This window comes from Alligator mississippiensis, chromosome 2, assembly GCF_030867095.1.
Source record: "Alligator mississippiensis isolate rAllMis1 chromosome 2, rAllMis1, whole genome shotgun sequence".
Lineage (NCBI taxonomy): Eukaryota > Metazoa > Chordata > Crocodylia > Alligatoridae > Alligator > Alligator mississippiensis.
The window spans coordinates 170017675-170038737 of record NC_081825.1 but is presented as its reverse complement, the minus strand read 5'-3'; the positions used below and the strand labels follow the sequence as shown (position 1 = coordinate 170038737).

The window sequence follows — 21063 nt, the reverse complement described above, 5'->3', positions numbered from 1 at the left end:
TGCCCCCAGGTCCCTTTCATACGTGATGCTGGTCAGTTTGGCATTGCAAAGCCTGTAGGTGTGTGTGTGTGGGGGGGGTTGTCCACAGATGGAGCACTTTACATTTCTCGATGTTGAACTTCATTTGATTCCGATCTGCCCAACTTGCTAGCCTGTCTAGGTCTGACTGTATCTGCAGCCTATCTTCAAGCGTGGCCACACTTCTCCATAACTTGACGTTGTCCACGAACTTGGCCAGTGAACTCTTCACCCCTGCATCCAAATCATTGATAAAGATGGTGAAAAGCACTGTACCAAGCACTGACCGCTGGGGAACACCACTGGTCACTTCTCACCAAGACAACACAGATCCGTGCATTAGAACTCTCTGGGTCCTACCCTGCAACCAGCTCCCTACCCACCTAACTGTCTCATGGTTCAACATACAGTCCTCCAATTTACTCACAAGAACATTGTGGGATACTAGATCAAAGGCCTTTTGGAAGTCAAGGTATACAATGTCAACATCCTCTCCCTTCTCCAAGTGGTGAGTTACCTAATCATAAAAGGAGATGAGGTTGGTAAGACCAGACCTTCCTGTAACAAAGCCATGCTGGCTGTCGTTCAGAATCCTACCTTCTGCAAGCCTATCGCATATAGACTCCTTGATGAATTTTTCCAGGATCCTTCCTGGGATAGAAGTTAGGCTGATTGGTCTACAGTGACCCAGGTTCTCCCTCCTCCCTCTCTTGAAGATGGGAACCACATTGGCCCTCTTCCAATCCTCAGGGACCTCTCTGGACTGCCATGAGTTTTGGAAAAGTTTTGCCAGTGGTCCTGCAGTGAATTTGGCCAACTCCTTCAGCATCTTTGGATGAAGTTAATCCGATCCTGCTGATTTATATATGTCTAATTTTTTCAAATGATCACATACCAGTTCTAAGGTAATAGTAGGAAGGCAGTCATTCCTACCCTGCTGATTCTGTACCAATCTGGCATGATTTTGCCCTTGGCCCAGTGGAAGACCAAAGCAAAGTAGTCATTCAGGAGTTCAGTTGTCTCCTGAGTGCCAGTAACCAGCTGTCCTGAGTTGCTGAACAGTGGCCCCACACTCCCATTTGTTTTCCTCCTGTCCCCTACATACCTAAAGAAGGACTTCTTGGTGTCCTTGATTCCCATCACTAATTTTAGTTCAGTTGCTGCCTTAGCCCTTCGAATCTGTTCCTTACAAGTGCAGGCCATTGTTGTATAGTCCTCCTTGGAGCATGCCCCAAGCTTCCATTGTTTGTACACCTCTTTCTTCTTTCTTAAGAGGACCATGACATCCCTGTTTAGCCAAGAGGGCTTTCCAGCCCTTTGGTTACCTTTCCTCAGCGTGGGAATGGACTTCCTTTGTGCTTTGAGGATTGTGTCTTTAAAGAACGACCAACTCCTTTCACCTTTGGCTCCTGGTCCCACAGCCCTTTCCCTACTAGGGACCCAAGTTGGTTGAAATTTGCATGTTTGAAGTCCAAAACTTCAGTCCTGCTATCTAATTTGTCTGCCTTATGACATACAGTGAACATGATGATTTCATGATCCAGTGAGGTGGATCCTGTCCCTTCCCAGGAGTCCTCTCTCCCTAGATGGCTTGAAGTGCATGCTGTAGTAGAGGAATCCAAAGCCCTCTCAGTAGCACCACCATTGGAGTCATCAGTTGACTTCCTCAGTGTATCCTTCCCTCCTAGGACTGTGGCCTGCAACAGGGAGAACAGAAGAAAAGACTACCTGGGCGCCCGACCTCTTGAGCCCAGCCCCCAGAGCCCTGTAGTCACTCATGACCTGGTCTGGATTACTCCCGGCTGTGTCTTTTGTTCCCACAATGGGGCTTAGCTCCCACAAATCCAGGCATGAACACAGACACGCAGGCAGAGCCTGCAGCAGCTGGGCAGCATACAGGGCACTGCCCACCACAGCAGGTAAGTCTGTCATGGGGAATTGGTGTGGGGGGCCAGATTGAGGGCCCCGTGGTGAAGGAGGGAGTAGGGCAGAGACAAGGGCAGGGACTGGGATGAATGGGGCCCTGGATTGGGTCATGGGATGCTTAGAGCCCAGGCAACTCATCCAGTAGTGTGGGGGGCCTGCCAGTACTGTGCACACCCTGGCAGAGGCCTGGGGGCACATGCCCCTTGGATCTATGCATGGAGGCAGACTGCCACTGCGGTTGGGTTCTGTGCCCTGCTGCCGCTGCCCTGGAGCAGCACAATGCGATGTGCCTGCCACATACGGTGTGCAGAGCCCAACCCACAGTGGCAACCCACCTCTGCACCATACACAGATCTGGGGGGCACATGTCCCCCAGGCCTCTGCTGAGGTGCGCACAAAGGTGGGAGCCCCCATGCACTCCTGGATGAGCCACCTTCCCACAATCTGCCCCGGCCCTGGGGCCTCATTCACCCCAGCTCCTTCCCTCACTGTGGAGGCCTCAATCTGCACCCCATGCCACTTCCCCACAACAGATTTACCTGTGGGGAGGTGGGGGCAGGGTGTGTGCGCACTTCCATGCACTCAACCCCACACCAAATGATACTTTCTACCTCCGCCTATGGCTAAGGTTCAGAGAGACCTTGACAAATTGGAGGACTGAACCAAAAGAAATTTCATGAGGTTCACTAAGGAGAAGTACAAAATCCTGCACTTAGGACAGAACAATCCCATGCATCACTACAGCCTGGGTACCAACTGGCTAAGCAGCAGCTCTGCAGAAAAGGTCCTGGGGGTTACAGTGAACAATAAGCTGAATATGATACAACAGTGTGCCCTTGTGAAGAAGGCTAATGGCATACTGGGCTGCATTAGTAGGAGCATTGCCAGTAGATCGAGGGAAGTGATTCTTCCTTTCTATTCAGCTCTGGTGAGGCAACATCTGGAGTATTGTGTTCAGTTTTGCCCTCCCCCCCACTACAGAAAGGACGTGGAGAAATTATAGAGAGTTTTCAGAGGGCAACAAAAATGGGGAGGGGGCTGAGGAACATGACTTCTGAGCTGAGGGTGAGGGAACTGCGCTTATTTAGTCTGGAGAAGAGAAAACTGAGGGGTAATTTAATAGCAGCCTACCTGAAGTGGGGGGAGGGTTCCAAAAAGGCTGGAACTAGATTGCAATGGTTTCAAGTTGCAGCAAGGTAAGTTTAGGTTAGATATTAGGAAATGCTTTCTCACTAGGAGGGTAGTAAAACACTAGAACAGGTTACCCAGGGAGGTTGTAGAATCTCCATCCTTGGAAGTTTTTAAGATGCAGCTAGACAAAGCCATGGGTGGGATGATATACTTGGGGATGGTCCTGCTTTGAGCAAGGAGTGATCTCCTAAGGTCTCTTCCAACCCTAATTTTCTATGATTTTATGATTTGCTGGCACTCACAGGAGGGGACAGAAGAAAGCATTGAACCTGACACAGATACAGCAATGGAGTGTCATTAAATCTTGATCAGTAGCCATTTCAGTGGATTTCCCTTGATCAGAGATGGGCACCAATCCGGAACACTTTTTCAAGGTAACTGAGCAACTGGCCACCAGATGGAGACCTTAAATCATCAGATGGAGCTAATTGGAGATCACCTGCCAAAGAAAACTGGAAGTGATAAAAAGAGGGTCTTTCACCAGCTCTCCAGAAGATGGTGAAGAAGGAACCAAGTTAGACTGGACAAGCTCCCTGACTTGGAGATAAGGAGAAGGGATACTAGAGGATTTAAGACCAAAGTATGCTCCATATTGGTGTCCTCAGGATCAAGGAAATATGTGTAGGAAGGTACTATTTTAAACAGAGCTGTTTGTTTCTTATGCTAGATTAATTGTGATGGACTCATCTTTTCCTCAAGAGGCAAGGTAGGTGGCCTTCAATAGACATACACCAGCCTTCTCATTCTTGAAGAGTTCTCCTACACACCCACCTGGATCTCTTCTATTAATGGCATGCAGCAACAAGGATGGCTTCATAGACCTTGGTCTGAGAACTTGTCTGGCACATTTCACATATTTTTGAAGTCAGCTATGAACCTTGGCCCCCTGCATAGTAAAACACCTGGAGACCCACCTGGTTTGCCTACTCTTAAAGTGTGGATGAGTAGAAATTGGTCGTAGGCAGCAGTCTCTGGAGAGGTTGCTTTGGAAGAAACATGGCTGATTATTTCTTCCCTCCCTCTTGCCCCCCTCCTTACCCCCACATTTTCTTGCTGTCCTGCATTTGATGTTTGTATCTTCTCCATCTCTACTAAACTGATCATTTCCAGCTCCCTTCTTCTTGTTGTGAACTGGGGGCTAATGATGAGCTTCCATTATGTATCTTATTGCTGTAGCACCAGAAAGTCTCGTGCTGAGATCAGAGCCCCACTGGGCAAAGTGCTGCACAGGTGCCTAGGAAGAGACACTCCTGCTGTAAATCTCTTACAACTTGAATCCAACCTATTCCCATGAATGCTTCTGCCCCCTATATGCCTTTCCAACACACACTACACTTTCAGCAAGTCCAAGTGAAACTGTTTGGTAAGGCCATCCAGCACTCATCATCCCTATCCCCAGGGCCACAGGGTAGGAAAGAAATATATCTTCACTAGGGTGCAAGCATTGGAGAAATGTCCCAGTTGTGAGCACTTGAGTTATAAAAGAAATGTACTGCCAGGAGGCCAAAACAACCTGCCAGTGGTGGCTAGCTCAGGTTGGACAAGGCAGCCAGTTCTAGCAGCTTGACTGGATGCAGTTTCCTTCTTTCAGACTCTGTGCAAGTGGGAAATGTACCCATCCCTGCAGAGAGATTTCTGCTGGGAAGTCTTAGAGGAGGGAGGGATGATGACTCTGAACCTCATGCTAGACTGGGCCCTACTCACAAAAGTTAAAATACAAAACACTGATACTAACTGCATAGTGCAAGAGGATGCGAGTTCATGGCTAGGCCATCTGAGAAGAAATAATGAGGTATCCCTTCCAGCTTATCTTACTATATTCATGATGCTTTCAAGCAGGTTCCTAGTTGTCTGGTATGTAACCGTGTGAAATGTAGATCCTTGATTAATTGGTATGGTAAATATTTCTCTTGCAATTAACTCATGTTATGTACAGGAAGAGTCATTCTCCATGTGATAGATGTCTCCTCCTGATTTACTTCTGTTTTGCTGCTTCCTCCTGATTTACTTTTATTTTGTCTAGTGGTTCCCTTGATTTTCCAAGGACACTCCCAAAACTTTGTGCTTTTCCTGGTTGTTAATCAGTTTCTTGATATGTTCCAAACTTAGTAGAAACGGATAACCTCTTGTCACTGAGGAAGGGAATGCATTCAAATTGGAATCTTCTGATAACCAATAATGAGCAGTTTGATTAACAGGATTTTTCCATCAATTACTGCTTGGGACTCTCTCTTGATTTATACAACTAAAAGAATGCTTTGAAGATGCTGGACTAAGCGTATAAGAAAGAAATGAAACAGCAAACGGCACATGCTTCAAGAGGGAGAAATCTGTCTCTGACACCAACTGCTGCTGCGCCCAGCTTACCAGGCACACCCTGATGCCCTTGGGGGCTGCAGGAGGGTGGAGTCCAACTGGCATTTCTAGAATGAGGGTATTCAAAATGTGTCCCAACCCCCCAGGTTCTAGCTGCTATTTTCAGACTCCCCATGACCCCCGCCAACAGCTGAGTATGTCTTTCAGTCCCATTTTATCCTGGTCTATTAAGCAGATGTTGCATTCTAGTGTAAGGGCCAGCCTCTATGCCTTGGGCTGACTGTCTCAGTGGGAAAAGTAGGAATGCAACTCTGGGGTGCAGCACTCCAGAAACTCCTCTGTTCCCAGCCCAGAGCCTCCAGCAGGAAATGATAGCAAAAGTCTACTACCTTCCTGATATAATTACTGCTGCACCCACAGCAGCAGCAGCTATCCACACAGAAGAGTGCATCAGTACATCTTTCTCCAGAAAGGGGACAGGAGATACTAAGAGATGGCCCTAAACCAGTCCAATGAACAGCTTCTAATGGTGACAGTCCAGCACGTATGCACCATATGGCTATGTCTCAGCAGGCAGAGACACTGAGCCTAAATACAGACAATCTAAAAGCCAGAACCTGAATCAATTCAATCTTTGCAGGTTAACCTAAACTGCATAGATTGCACCAAGAAGCAAGTAAACAGACATTCACTTCTGATTCTGGAAATGCAGCCACATGCCTGCAGTGGCTCAGGCCAGAAGCTGGGTGGAGGGTCACTAGAGCCACTGCCCATGGAAAGGGAGGAGAGAAGCCCTCCAAGGCTTTTTCCCCCCTCCCTGCTCAAGCAGAGGGGCCTTGGCCAGGCCCTAGCCTGAGGCCAGCATGCTGAGGCCAGGGGGAAGTGGGGCTTTAAAGGGGTTGCTGTGCCCCTACCAGGCAGACCCTGGCTGGGGTCCCATGCAGTTGTGGGGGATTTAAATCCTCCTCTCTCCCCTCCACCTCAGCCTGGTAGCCTGACCAATGTCTGGCCATGCCCCCCACCCCTCCATTCAAGCAGGAAACAGAGGAAAAGACTGAGGGGCTGCTCCACTCCCACCAGGCAGACCCCAGCTGGGGTTCAGAGCCAGGTTTTCCACCCGCACCACCCTCTCAGCCAGCTGGAGCAGTGACAGTACTCCAGCTAGGGAGCAGAGGGGTGGGGTCAGCCACGTCCTGCTGGAGCACACAGCACAGCCCAGGGCTGCAAAGCATCCTGGGATGCTGGGGGACTGTGAGTTAACTTGAACCAGGAAGGCATCTGGGACAGAAGTTCCATAAACTGGTTTGACCTAAATCAGTTCAGTCTGATACTACATCCAGCCAGGTTTATCTTGAACTGGTTTTGGCCAGTTTAAAAGTGCTTTAAAGTGCACTGAACTTCTCTTTTGTTACAGGTTTAAGCCAGTTTCTGATCACCAAAATAAGTTTATATGTAACTTCTGTCCCAGCCTGAGAAACAGAGCTGTCCATATATCTCCTCTGTCCCTTCATAAAGTCAGGGCCGTGTGTTTCCTCTTTTTCCTTGAGTACTCTTCCTCCCCTTTCTTAAACACGTTCATCTAGCCCATGGGCTGGTCCCATACCACTCATCTGGCCCAGAAGGGCAAATGAGTTTGACACCCCTGACTTACTAGATGTCTAATCTTGTGCAGCAGCTTGGATTTCAAGCACTTTGCACTTCACCCAAAGATTATTTACTGCACAGCTTAGGAAGAGAGAGGCTTCCAGAAGGGTCTTCTAAAAGAGCTGTTCGGTTATTGCCAGAATGCATTCTGTAGTTCAGAAGCTGTCAACCATTGGATTTGAGGCACCCCTCCATAACTTGTGAATTGAGTGACACCCAATTTCAAACACTAATGAATATATTACAGTACTTACCCAACAGGAAGAAGATTCAGTTACAGCAGTGATTCTTAATCAGGATGCCAGGGTACCCTGAGGTGCCACCAGGTTCTTTGAAAGGTGCCACAAGGGGTAGAGATAAGCCAAGTAGATCAGATTTGTCCCTGCCTGAACAGTCCCTCACCACCAATGCCCAACTCCTTTGTACAGAGAAAAACACTACAATAAAACAAATCAGTTTTTGAAATGGGATGCCACTCAATTCATAACAATTACAGAAGGGCGATTTGAGCCTGAAGAGGTTGAGAACCATTGGACTAGGTGAACCCTACTCTGCTATTTGGGAGTGAGGTGCAGTATACACACAAATGGAGAAACCTGCACTGCTGATGCTGTCTCAGGTGCAGAAATGATCCCTTCACTCCCTCTCTGTAGTCAAGCCTCCTTTTCTACCTACCAAAATGCATTGCTGAAAGCAAGTGTTCTACTCCTCTCAGGCATCTACAGCAACAGGGTGACAATTTATTTAGTTCTTAGGAGTGCAAGATCTCTGCCCCGCCCCCCGCTTGAGACCCCTCTGTTCCCAGTTACTTTAGGAAGAGAAACTGTTGCTTCCGTCTACCAGCTCAATTGAATATGCCACCTCCAGCCTTCTAGTGAAAGAAGGAAATGGCATACAACTTCCCATTGCCCCATCAACTGCTTTGCTGCCACCTGCCAGGCAGCCAGGCCTCAGAGGGAGCCAATAGGGATAGGCGATCCATAAATTTGGGCTGTAAGACCACTTTTCCAAGGAAGGGTTGGAGCTTAGTTGCAAAAAGTATTATTGGTGTTTGGCCCTCCCACTGCACCAGTTCCACATGCAGAAGTTTCCTAGAATCCATTTCTATCCACAACTTTACATCTGTGTTATCTGAAAGCAAAGCTATGGCACCAGCATCATCCCCAACTTCAGCCTCAAGGACAGGGTACTTTGCTCAGCTTTGAAACAGTCCTCTCACTTCTTCTCAAAGAAGCAAAGATAGAGTTCACTCTTATAATAAAGCAGACACTCCCCTACCCCAGTCTCTCTTCACAGGATTTTACCTCACTTTACAGGACAGTTCTGGGGGGTAAATATTTCTTCTCAGCTTAAATTGGAGGTGGAACACAGGATGGAAGTGAATGGAGAAGCCAAATATCCCAGATCAAATCACCAGGTGCATTTGGTCTAGTTCTAGTGTTATCCAGCTCCGCTCCTCTTACCCAATTGCTGATGTCAGATCTGACTACTCTGATATTTCTATACAGCTTATCACTCTGCTGTTTGGACCGGCCCCATTGGTCCCTTGCCCTGACCTCATACTCCTTCACAATGCTATGAGGAGCACTATGTGGAGCACAACTGCTGGTTTCCCTGTCATAGGATGTTAGCACCAAGAGACAGAGGCAGGCAAGTAGCATTTCAATTTCCTCAGAAGCTAAAATAGGAGGAACAGTATCATGCCTCTATCTTTACCTGATGGTTCACCCTATCCTTACCGAAGTGGGGAGAAGCCACCTCTCAAAGGGAAAAAGAAATGTATGCCAACCAGTGTCCACACACAGCACAGTATCACAAGTCATTTTAAAGATTTCTCAGTTGGACCCAGACCCCATTGCTAGTCACATCCACCCACTCCTGACTGCTCTCACTCTCCCAGCTAAGTAATCACTTGATACTTCTTCCCTCCCCAGCCTTGCTCTTTCATATCCTTGCATATGAAAATACTCACAAGCAGCCCCAGCTGTTCCCCTCCTCTACTCCTTCCCCAAATCAGGGAAAGCTTTAAGCAGTCTGCCTGTGAAAAGAAAGGGACTTGTTCATGCTTGGCAGACTGCCTTTTTCAGAGGCTCAGCACCTCTCTGCCAAGAGCTGATAGCTATGTGCACCGGTGTTCCCTCCAAGTCTAATAGGGCCAGCCATAAAGGAGGTAAGGCTTACCCTGCCAGCTGAGACCCAGCAAAGGGACAAACTGAGCTACTAGAGAAAAAAAAACCTGAGAAGCTGCATACACCAGGCAGCAGACAGAGTGGCTTAAAAAAGAGGAGACCAGCATTAATAGCCTTTTTTCAGTGTCAGGAGCTACTAGCCAGTGAGTTGACAGGCAGGCACCATAGTCCAGAGAGAATTCCTAATAAGCATTTGCTTCTGATCCAGTTGGTTGTGGCCTGGCCACTTCTGTTTGAGGTAGGAGAGGAAAATGGTTAAAACAAAAGATATAAACAGAAAGAACACCCATGGCAAGTTCAGTTTATTTCAGTACTGGGAGCTCAGAGGAGGAGCATTAAACAGTTAATTGAATTTAATGACTTTGACTTCAAAGTCACCCTCAGTAGACACATACTCAATCTTCTCCAGGCTCAGGCGGTTGGGGAATACGATCTCCTTATCAGCCAGTCCTACTTTCAGCTCAGCTGTGTCAAAGGAGATGCATATCTGCAAAGAGAGAACATATGACAGAAGCAGCCCGTGGACCTTACAGCAGGTTTCTGCGCCCCCAACCCTGCCACCCCTCCCCGCTCAGTCCAGAACCAGCTGAAGGCTGTAGCTGTCTTGAGGGAATTCGCTGTTGCTCAGCCTCCCCTCTTCTGTCAGTTGGTATTATTATTATTATTATTATTATTATTAACTGGGGAGGGAGGAGATGATCAGCCCAGAGTTTAGCTGAAAAGACAGAGGAAGGATAGCATGGTTAAGGGACAAGATAGTCTTCCTATCTCTGCCACAGATTCCAAGTGTGGAGTAGCTACAGCTGGCTAGACTCATAACCTAGGAGTTCCTATGGAAGAGTTGCTGTCCACCCAGAGTTTTAAGTTGGGAATGTCAACATTTAAAAACACGCTTTTTTTTTTTTTTTTTTGAGAAAAGAAAAAGAAAGAAACAAACCAAGAAACAAAGTGGGTGAATTTCAGACATGAGTTTACTATAACCTGCTCTAACAGTTTCAGGTCTTAATTCCCATATTCCCACCCCCTCATTAATATTCATAAGCAGCTTCCTCACAGGCGCAAGGGGAAGCCCAATTCACTAGTGACAGGGACCCACTTTGATGTTGGCACTACATAAAAGGCATGGATAGAAGCCACAGTGGCCAAAACAACGTCTTCTCTAAAGGAAAGCACTCCTTCACCACCAGGGCTGTCCTGGGGTAGGGGGAGGAATCGGGGTGATTGCCCCAGACCCTGCGCTTTGGGGAGCCCCGCAGAGCTGGGCAAAGTGGCTGCAGCAACTCTGCACCACCATTGCTTGCTTTGTGTCTAGCCGCTCGCAACTCCAATAGTTTCATAGTTGGTAGGGTCGGAAGGGACCTGAGAAGATCGTCAAGTCCGACCCCCTGCCATGTCCGACCCCCTCCTTCTCACCCCATTGCAGATGCTGACACTGTCAATAGCAGTGGCAGCTTCTTTGGGTCCAGGGTGCGTGGGATCAGAGCAGGGGCAGGGCCCTGCATGGCCCGATTTGCCCCAGGCTCCGCACCCTGCTTGGGTTGGCTGTTTACCACCTTCAATTTCTCCTCACCTCAGTCTTGTCACCCTGTTGGAAGGGAAAATCCGTTTCCCTCTCCTCTGCTCCCCATGCCCCATCTTCCTTGGAGTTGCACACAATGGTATTCACATCCCCATGGCAGTCAAAGCGGGGGTTGAAGTGCAGCATGAGGTTGCTGCTGTCCTTGCCCACATTCAAGGCAAAGCTGTGAGGGCAGCATAAAAGATGTTAGACAGCAGCACAGAATGACTCCCAACACTGGAGTCTGCCCCATTTGTCAGGGATGTCACACAGACAGACAGCATTATAGGTGCTCAGATCTTCAGGAAAGAGCCAGATATCCTCCACAGTGCATCCTGCAGTCACTGCTGGGCTGCCCAACTCACCCTTTGGCATCTGGCAGGATCTTCCCCCTCACTTTGATGCTCCCTCCAGGCTGGATATTCAGGTGAGTAACCTCCAGTCCCTAAAGGAGAAAAAGAACAAATATTAGTCTTCCCCAGGTGGATCACTAGCCCTAGTACCCTGAATTGGGGTATAGGAGGGCAGCACAGGAAAGGTGTGCAGAGCCTTCTGCCTCCAAGTCACCTAGTCCAAGCAATCAGTGCATAACCATAGCCAAGTGGCTCATGAAATATTTGTTGGTTGCAAATCAACCCTCACTGAGCAGAGCTCCAAGTTCTATGAATTGCAGGCACTCACTGGTCTGTTCGCAGCCTGTGCAGAGGTCAGCAATCAGATGGCAAGAGACTGAGCAAGAAGTGGGTTCCTTCTGACAGTCCACAAGGATGCAGAAGGCATGGCATACAAACAGGGAAGCCTATACTGCTGCTACCACCTTTGGGTGTTGTTTGCCTGCAGATGAATGGGCTCAGATCTCTCAAGGAAGATAAGAAATGTTGCTGGGGGAGGAGTCTAAAAAGCCAAAAAAAAAAAAAAAAAGATTCTCCTTCAGCAGACTTAAGTGACCAGAAGCCAAGAAATAGCTTTTTAGGGCATCATAAATTTGATGTGTGCCCTCACCCAGTCTAGGGGAAAGAGCGAGAGAAGAAGTGGGAAGAAGGGCAGGGAAAAGGTACTTGAGGGCTAGGGACAGACATTACATATAAACCAGTTTAAGTGATCAGAAACTGGTTTAAACCTGTAACAGAACAGATGCTCAGTGCACATAAGCCAGTTTGAAAATGGCTAAAACCGGTTTGAGAGGTCTCATACTACATTCAAGTAGGTTTAACTGATTTGGGTCAAACTAGTTTATGAAATGTCTGTCCCAGACCCTTTCCTGGTTTAAGTTAAAATCAGAGTCCTCCAGCAGCCCAGATGTTTTGCAACCCTGGGCAGGGCTCTGCTTTCTGCTCCAGTCCAGCAGGACTGGTCCCTCCCCTCCGCTCCCTGGCTGCTGCTCCGGCAGAGACTGCAGGTACAGAGGCATCTGCCTGGTGTCCTTCTGCTCCCCCCATCCCCCTCACCATTCTTTGCTCAAGCAGGAAATACCTCTTCCCCTCTGCCTTATACAGACACCTCTCACCATTAGCTAGCATACCACATGTTGGCTATGGTCTGTGCTGCAGGAGACAAGACAAAGGTAGAAAGAACAGTGTCGACTTAGGGCTTTTTGGATCTAGTCAACAGGTGGCTGGTAATATCCTTCTGTTCCTTCCTTGGAAAAACTTAAAAAGAGCTTAAGATAGAGGCTGTTGTTTTGTTGATAGGCTGATAAATACTAACAAGTCTCTGTGTAACCCCCTGCTGTGTAACCCAATGCTCTGTTGGGGACAGCAGGAGGTCCCTCCCTAATCAGAGCATCCTGCCAGGGCCTGACCAAGCCCCACCTCAGCTCAGCATTGTAAAAGGGAGGGAGGGCTACTCTAGCACCCCCACCCCCACCCCCACTGCTTCTAGCCCAAGCTACTGCAGGTATGTGCCTGCATTTCTTCAGTCCAGAGAGGATGTCTATGCAATTATAAACTGGTTTAGCCTAGCCAGGTTAAACTAACCTGCAAAGATTGAATCAATTCAGGATCAGGCTTTTTGAATGTCTGCCTCTATCCCAGGTGCCTCCAGCCTTCTTTCTCCCTCCCTCCCCTGCAAAACACAGCCCTAGGAATCTGGACTGCACTTGTGCCTTAAGATCCATTCTGTGTTTGGCATTAGGCAGCATTCCAACCCTGCACCACACAGGAGAGCAGGAGTGTCCTCACTAGGGAGGGAAGGAAAGTGAAAGACTTTATCCTGGGCACAGGTGAAGCAGATGCTCCAGGCAGGCTCGCTAGTTAGCCTTGCCTATGCTGATCAATTCCTTCCTTCCTCTTGCCATACTGCTAGATCCAGGCTCTTTCACTAACTTCAGTATCAGTAGACTGCTTATCACCATGGTATCTAAGAACTATTAATCCTGGATTTCCAGGCTTTCTGCTGCTTTTCTGTAGCAGGAGAAGAGTCTAAAAAACACAGCAGACAGCTGAATTAAGCAGGACCCAGCCACCAAGACAGAGATGAGCATGGAACACCAAAGAAAAAGATGATAGAAAGGGCTGGAATCCCACAGGTAGGTCAAACCTACACTCCCATCCTAGGTTTTTCTTGCAGTTTCCTTGGACTAAGTCAAAATAAACTGCAAAGGTGGGGAACGAAAAAATAGTCTTTTTCCTAATATGAAGATTTTAGGCTATCAGGTTTTGTAACCTTGCAAAAAGTTTTGTACTGTGAAACATTCAAGATCTGGCAAAACAGATCAATAACCATACTAACGTTTCCAACAAGAACACTAAAAAAAAAAAAAAAGTCTTAAATGTTTGAAAGTAATCAGCAGCCCCTGGGCCCACTTCAGAAACAGGATAGGTTTAAGTTTTTCTGGGGCAAGAAGTTCTATTTCTCCCTCTTTCCTCTCCCAAAAGTCTGAAATAACAGCTATGCATTTTCCCTACCCATAATTTGTTTTTTCTCTTATCAGCCAGTTCCCTGCCTCCCTAACCAATACCCATATTTTACAAATGAACTCTGAAGCTTTCCATTCTAACAGCCATAGCTAGGAGGAGATGAGACTCACATGCTCCATGCTGCTGACTGAAGCCCAAAAAGCTAGATCAACCACTCAATTCTCAGATCCAAGATTCAGCTGTGACTCAGCACTGATTCTCCCATTGACTTTAAATAGCAACTGGATCATGTGACAAAGGCAGCAGTAGGGGGGGTTGGGTGAGAGGAGAGAAGAGGGTTACTGAAGAATTAGGCTTCTTCGTGAACAATGGTAGATTCATATAGGGAGCGGAGAGTTAGCTCAATGGCTTTGTTTCTAAAAACTGCATTTTTTTTAGTGAAGCTATTACATTTATGCTGAACAGCAGCAGGACTGTTTCTGAACAATTTTTTTTTTAAGAAAAGACACGTGGAGCTTGTGGGTATAAAATAGTTGGCTCCTGAAACAATCTTATATCTACCTGCTAGCAACCATAAATCGATGCATACATGCTCGTGCTCACACTGTCTTTCTTGCTTGGGGGGCAGAGGGGTGCTACGATATTTTGACATAGCTCTCCAAGTGCTGCTGTATATGCAGTATGGTAGCTTTTGTCGTTTTAAATGAGGGAAATGAAGATTTGCTGCCTGGGGCTGGGGTTTGGGCAGGTGAAGAGGAGGATTTTGAGCCTGGCTCTGCGGCTGTGTATTAATTTGGCACATAATTGTAATTAGTTCCCACTTCTATGACATTGGGGGGGAGAGGGTAATGAGGCCTAATGAACTGCTTGCAAAATGTAAGTATTACTCTCTGCTGCTACCTCTAAAAAAAATTGCTGATGTGAAAGAAGTGCTTTTAAAAATTAAGCTCACATGTGGTTCACCAGCAAATCAACTGGGATTTCAAACCCCAGCTTTTTAGAACAGTGATCTAGCCAGCCTGAATCCTGATTAAAAGAGAGAAAAGAAGTGCTTTGTTAGCTCAGGAAAAGATCTGGCAGGAGTAAATGGAGTCAGTAAGAGAGAAGATTATTTTTCAGTAAGTTGTTACCACTTGCTGTTACTGGATCTTCTGGCAGAACCATAGCATCATTGCCCCATGAGGATTCTGCAAAGAAAAGGAACGTGGCTTTAAGCTGTCTTCTATACTGGCTTTGTGTGAGCTAAGAGGAGAGAGTCATATGACCAGAATACAGGCAAGCTGGACTCAGTTCCTGGCTCTGTTAGACCTTTTCCAAGTCATTTAACTCCTCTGGGCCTCAGTTTCCCTATGTGTAAAATGGGAATAACGATCCCTATATCAGTAGAGCCATTGTGAGAGTGCCTTGAATGTTTCTCGATGTGCTTGAGAGACCCACAGATAGGGCCATATAAGGGCAAAATATTCTCTGTTTGGCTTACAAACTAATCGGGGCTGAGGCAGCTTTCTAAGAGTAAATACTCAGGTTAAAAAAGAATGTTTTAGGGAGATACAGAGTGGTAGATAAAACTGACCAAAGGAATCCATGGCAAAATAACAAAAGAAAATATTTTACTGACTAGGTGATTAGTAAGACTGGTACTGCAAGCTACCCCACCCCAAGTTCCAAACCTTTGTTGTTGGATTGAGAATTCCTGTGACATTGGAAAAATCCAGTTTGCTGTAACTAAATATGAAATGCTGCCCATGGTAACTGTATCCACTGAAATACTGAAAGCTGGACAAAGCACTGATGGAGAACAGCTGAATGGCAAACCATCTTGTACTCACAGAAGATGGATTAAGGCTCTGATCCTGAAGGGAGCTACCTCTTCAGCTGTTTATGCGTACAGAAGCCACGTTCAAGTTTGTGTAAAGCTCACTGAGCTCAGTGTAGAATCAAGGCTCAAGGTGACCTGAAGGTTTGGGGCTACATTTTTTTATTAATAAAATTTGTGTCATCAGATCAGGAATGTTCTGTGGAACTGTGCTTGTTTCCTCCCTTTCTTAAGGGAAGGTTTCTAGGCAAGGGCCAGAATGAATGGACTTTGATTGCTACCAGTGACAGATCTGTAGACAAGCAGGGGTACTTGCAGCTTCTTGTTTCCCTTACTTTTGGAAAATCAAGGAAAATCTTTGCTGGTTTCTGCAATGGGTTCTGCTCACTGCTGCCCAGAGCATTCCTTGAAATACTATTGGGATTGATCAGGCCAGGCATTCAAAAGTCATGGGAGGGCAATAGAAATTTTCCCAAGCTGAGTGGAGGGCTCACAATATTGGCCAATGTGCAGTTTTTAAACCAACATAGGAATTTCCACATGGGGAGTTGTTAGGACATTTGTATACACAATGTTACTATGGACACAAGATGAAATTTTCCATTTGTGTGGCTTAATGGCATCACACATTACATGTATGCAAGTTTGGGGGATTTTAAATGAGTCTGCATCATTGTAAACTAAACTACTATCTCAAAGCAGTTCAGTTTGCAATGTTGCAACTCGGAACATTGCAGCCATTAATCTGTCAGCTTGCTCTCTACTGAAGGCGAGGCAGGAAGGCTCCACAGAAAAAAGGGATCAGGCCCCTCATATCTTCTGCCTTCAGCAGGCTCCTGTGGCTGGCAGGGTGCCTGGGGCTGCCTGGAATATAGGCTGGCTTGCCCCTGGTGCAGTATGGAAAGATGGCAGAAGGATGGCTGGGTGTGCTAGTGGCTAGAGAAGGCAGTGGAGATGGTGCATGGGGGGCTAGAAGCCCGGGCAGGGTCAGGGAAGAATTGGATCAGGCACCTCTGAGCTGGGGCAGCACCTGGTCAGCTAGTAGCCCACCAGGGCAGCCCCTTGCACCATCCCTGATGCCTTCTTCAGCTGCCAGTACACCCAGCCACCCTCCTGCTGCCACTGCCCCAAGGGCAAGTCAGCCTGTTCCCAGGTGACCGCAGGTGTCTGCTGAAGGCAGAAGTGATGAGGGTCCTGATTCTCTTTTTCAGTGGAGCCTCCCCACCACTCCTCTGCCCAGAGGGTGAGCTGACACATTAATGGCACAGATTAATGGACCCCAGCCACGGGAGAGGCAGACAGGCTCCGCCAAAAAAAAAGGATTGGGCCCTTCTCCACTTCTACTTTCGTCAGGCACCTGCGGCCACCAGGACAATGACATATATACAACAACAGAAAAATAAAACCCACCATTTAAAAAAACCCTCACCATTTCAATTTAGGGCTCATAGAATAGAACCCTGAAGGAAAAAACCCCCATCACATATACAAGTGCCCTTAAACTTTAATTAATTTTGGGGTGGGTTTGGATTTTCTACGTCAATATAAACTAAACTAGCATCACTTCTGTGTATGGGAAAGGCCTGGGATTCTCTGAGCTTGTCAGTACAGACTGCCACTGAGTCCAAGACAGCTGCTCATAAAACCTGTCAGTTTGGTAGTGTAAGTGGCTTGGGAGCAGCTCAGAGTGACCCTGACCAGTGGCCCCAGTACTGTGCCCTCCCTTAGGAGTGTGTAGGCAGGGCTAATATCCCTAGTGAGTGTCCTAGGCTCAGTGAGAAGGCTCCTCCAGAAAGGGATCTTAGAGTCAACGCAAAAATGAACGAGTCACCAATGTGACGAGGTAATAAGTAAGGCTAACCGCACTCTTTCTTGCATTAGTAGGTGCATCACAAGCAGGTCTAGGGAAGTGATACTTCCCCTCTATGCGGCATTGGTGGGGCTGCAGCTGGAGTACTGTGTCCAGTTTTGGGCACCGTACTTCAAGAGGGATGTGGATAACCTGGAAAGGGTTCAGAGGAGAGCTACTCGTATGGTTGAGGGCCTGCAGGTAAGATCCTATGAAGACAGATTGAGGGATCTGAATCTTTTCAGCCTCTGTAAGAGAAGGCTGAGAGGTGATCTTGTGGCAGTCTACAAGCTCATCAGGGTGGGGGGCACTCTATTTACCAGGGCACCCCTCGGGGTTATTAGAAGCAATGGCCATAAACTGTAGGAGAGCAGATTTAGATTGGACATCAGGAAAAAATTCTTTATGGTGAGGGTTGCCAAAATATGGAATGGACTTATAAGGGAGGTGGTGCATTCACCTACACTGGAGGCATTTAAAAAGAGATTAGACAAGCACCTGGCTGGGGTTACTTAACCCCAGCGCTCTTTCTTGCCCAGAGCAGAGGGTCTGTCTCGATGATCTAATACAGGAGTGTCCAACCTTTTTGAATGTGGGGCTGGATCACGAACTTTTTATCACCCAGTGGGCCGGCGAGCCATATTCAAAGACCTCACAGGAAGTGACATCACATTAGGAAGTGATGTCACGTGACCTTTGACACCAATGAAGTTGCAGGAAGTGACAATGAAATGGGTCTGGAAATGTGCACACGTGTGTTGCAGCAGACAGAGCCAAAACAGCTACTGGGATGTGCTGGGAAGCACACGCACATGCACATGCATGCACGCACGCATGCACACACACAGCCCCAACCTGGCCCTGAGGTGCCCCCAGCTTCACACGGGAACTTACCCCGTGCCTTCGTCCGCCCCAGCCCGGCCCCGAGGTGCCCCCAGCTCCACACGGGAACTTACCCCATGCCTCCGTCCGCCCTGGCCTGGCCCCAAGGCGACCCCAGCTTTGCATGGGAGCTTACCCCATGCCTCTGTCCGCCCCTACCCGGCCCCAAGGTGTACCCAGCTCAGTGTGGGAACTTACCTCGTGCCTCCATCCACCACACATGTGGGCAGGGCGCGGGCCATGCTGCAGCTCCCCCAGCCACGTGCCGGGGGCAAGGGGCGGAGCTTGTCCCCAGCTCGTCCAATTAGGCGCAGCTGGGGCAGCCCTGCTCCCCTCAGCCCTCGGGGCAGCTGCAGCAGGACCCGGCTCACTGATGAGCCGGGCCCCACGGGGGTAAGCAGCTCCCCTCCCCTCGCTGCCGGCTGGGGCCTGCAGGCTGGCCCTGCCTGCCTCGTCGCTGCTGCGGCTCCGCGCTCCGCCACCACGGCTCTGCGCTCTGCTGCCACCACCGCAGCTCCACGCTCCGCCACTGCAGCTCTGCACTGCTGCCATAGCCCCATGCTGCGCCGCGGCTCTGTGCTCTGTGGTGGCCTCGCCACCGCCACAGCTCCACACTCTGCCACGGGTGCAGCTCTGTGCTCTGCAGCAGCAGCACTGCCACCGCCGTGGGCCAGATAAAATGGCTTGGTGGGCTGCATGGCAGCCCACGGGCCATATGTTGGACAAGCGTGATCTAATAGGTCCCTTCCGAACCTAGAAATCTATGAAATGTATGTCAGCAGACAGACATGGATGAAAATTAATTTTAATTTCATCTAAGAATTAATTTTTATGTCAGTAAACCAAAGTAGAACAGAAAAAACCCAGGAACACAATGCCCAGTCCCCTGATTTCCTCTAGAAAGATGAGCAATTCATTAACAGCTAAAAACCCATCACCCATCATTGGCTCTTCCTCCCTCTTCCCCCATGCACCCTCTGTCTCACCCTCCTCTTGGTTTTCCTATAGAAGGATGAGCAATTCACTAGAGCTAAAAATCCATCACCTGTCACTGGCTCTTCTTTCTTGCCCACACCTCAAACCCCCTCTTTGTCACCTTTCCCTTCATCCCTAAAGCATACTGGTGCTCTCTTTATCCAGCTAGATGAGGGGCACCCCTCAGTCACAAGCACAGTGACTGTCAATGAGGTTGTCACAATGTGGGGCTGATCATAGATAGGGTTCTCTGTGAAGCTGCTTGGGGAGGATACTCATGAATAGGGCCAAGAGTCAGTCATTTAAAGAGCTTCTGTCCAGCTTTCGCTCCTACCACTGGGTCTGCTTGGCATTCTGACAGAGCTTATCAGCCAGGTCAAGGAATCTTATTGTGCTGGCCATGATGTCCTGGTGAGTTGGTGCCTCTTACTCTTCAATCTTTCGGAAAGCCTCGCTCACTTCATCACCCAAATCATCTGTGGCTTGTACTTGTGATTGAGAGGCCAACACCTAAAGTCTGCATCATGCTTTCTCTTGGCCATCGCTACTTGTGTCTCCACACCCCCACTGGCAACTTTAAGAGACAGTCCAGCATGTCAACCTCCATGTATGCAAAACATTGCTTGACTACAAGCAGCAGACATATTGCTGCTTCCAACAATAACCCCCTCTCTCACTCCCATCCACGTAAGCCCTAGTCACCCAAACCAATCTAATGCTCCTTCCCCATAACTTACAAGTCCCCAGGAATGGATCCTCAGGTGTCTCCTGCACCAACAGTGATCTTTGTGTCTCAGGAATTTCTGGTGTGCAGAACAAATCGAGGGTCAGTATCATCGTGGAATCTGATGCATTCTCCTTCGCCTCTGGGATATTCAGGACAGACCCCAGGGAGAATGGAGTCATGGTCAAGAGAGCTTCTTCTACCAAAATTTGGGGTTTGGTGGGCACGCTAGTAGGGAGGGGAAGATTGCAGCAAGACCTGGATAGGTTGCAGGGGTGGGCTAACAAAAACAGGATGCGTTTCAATACTGACAAGTGCAGGGTGCTGCACTTGGGCAGTAGTAACCAGCAGCACACTTATAAGATGGGAAACTCCCTTCTTGAGAGCACAGAGGCAGAAAGGGATCTTGGAGTCATTATTGACTCCAAGATGAACATAGGCCAACAATGCGAGGTCACAGTCGGCAGGGCTAACCGGACCTTGTCGTGCATCCACAAGTGCATCTCAAGTAGGTCCAAGGAAGTGATCCTCCCCCTCTACGCGACACTGGTCAGGCCACAGCTGGAGTACTGTGTCCAGTTCTGGGCACCCCACTTCAAGAGGGATGTGGACAACATTGAGAGGGTCCAAAGGAGGGCCACCCGCATGATCCGGGGACAGTGGGGCAGACCCTACCATGAGAGGCTACGGGACCTGAACCTGTTCAGCCTTCGCAAGAGAAGGCTGAGGGGGGACCTGGTGACCATCTATAAACTCACTAGGGGGGACCAGAAGGGTTTGGGGGAGACCTTGTTTCCCCTAGCGCCCCCTGGGATAACAAGGAATAACGGCCACAAGTTGTTGCAGAGTAGGTTTAGATTAGACATCCGTAAGAACTACTTCACAGTCAGGACGGCTAGGATCTGGAACCAACTTCCAAGGGAAGTGGTGCTGGTTCCTACCCTGGGGGTCTTTAAGAAGTAGCTTGATGTCTATCTGGCTGGCGTCATTCGAGCCCAGTTTTCCTCCTGCCCAGGCAGGGGGTCGGACTTGAAATCTACAAGGTCCCTTCCAACCCTACTTCTATGACTGTGACTATGACTATGACTATGATTCATCATGGTTCTCCATTCCTATA

At 48.4% G+C, this 21063-nt stretch overlaps 1 protein-coding gene across 1 annotated transcript; it reads right to left on the bottom strand.

Moving 5' to 3' along the window:
* Positions 1 to 9569: 9569 nt before the first annotated feature.
* Positions 9570 to 13979, bottom strand: LOC102564870 (16 kDa beta-galactoside-binding lectin). The gene is made up of 4 exons (XM_006259674.4): positions 13871 to 13979; positions 11208 to 11287; positions 10855 to 11026; positions 9570 to 9771 (listed from the first exon to the last, which is right to left on the bottom strand). Exons 1-4 carry the CDS (start codon positions 13877 to 13879, stop codon positions 9628 to 9630), a joined length of 405 nt encoding a protein of 134 aa, XP_006259736.1. The 5' UTR covers positions 13880 to 13979; the 3' UTR covers positions 9570 to 9627.
* Between the last annotated feature and the right edge of the window lie 7084 nt (positions 13980 to 21063).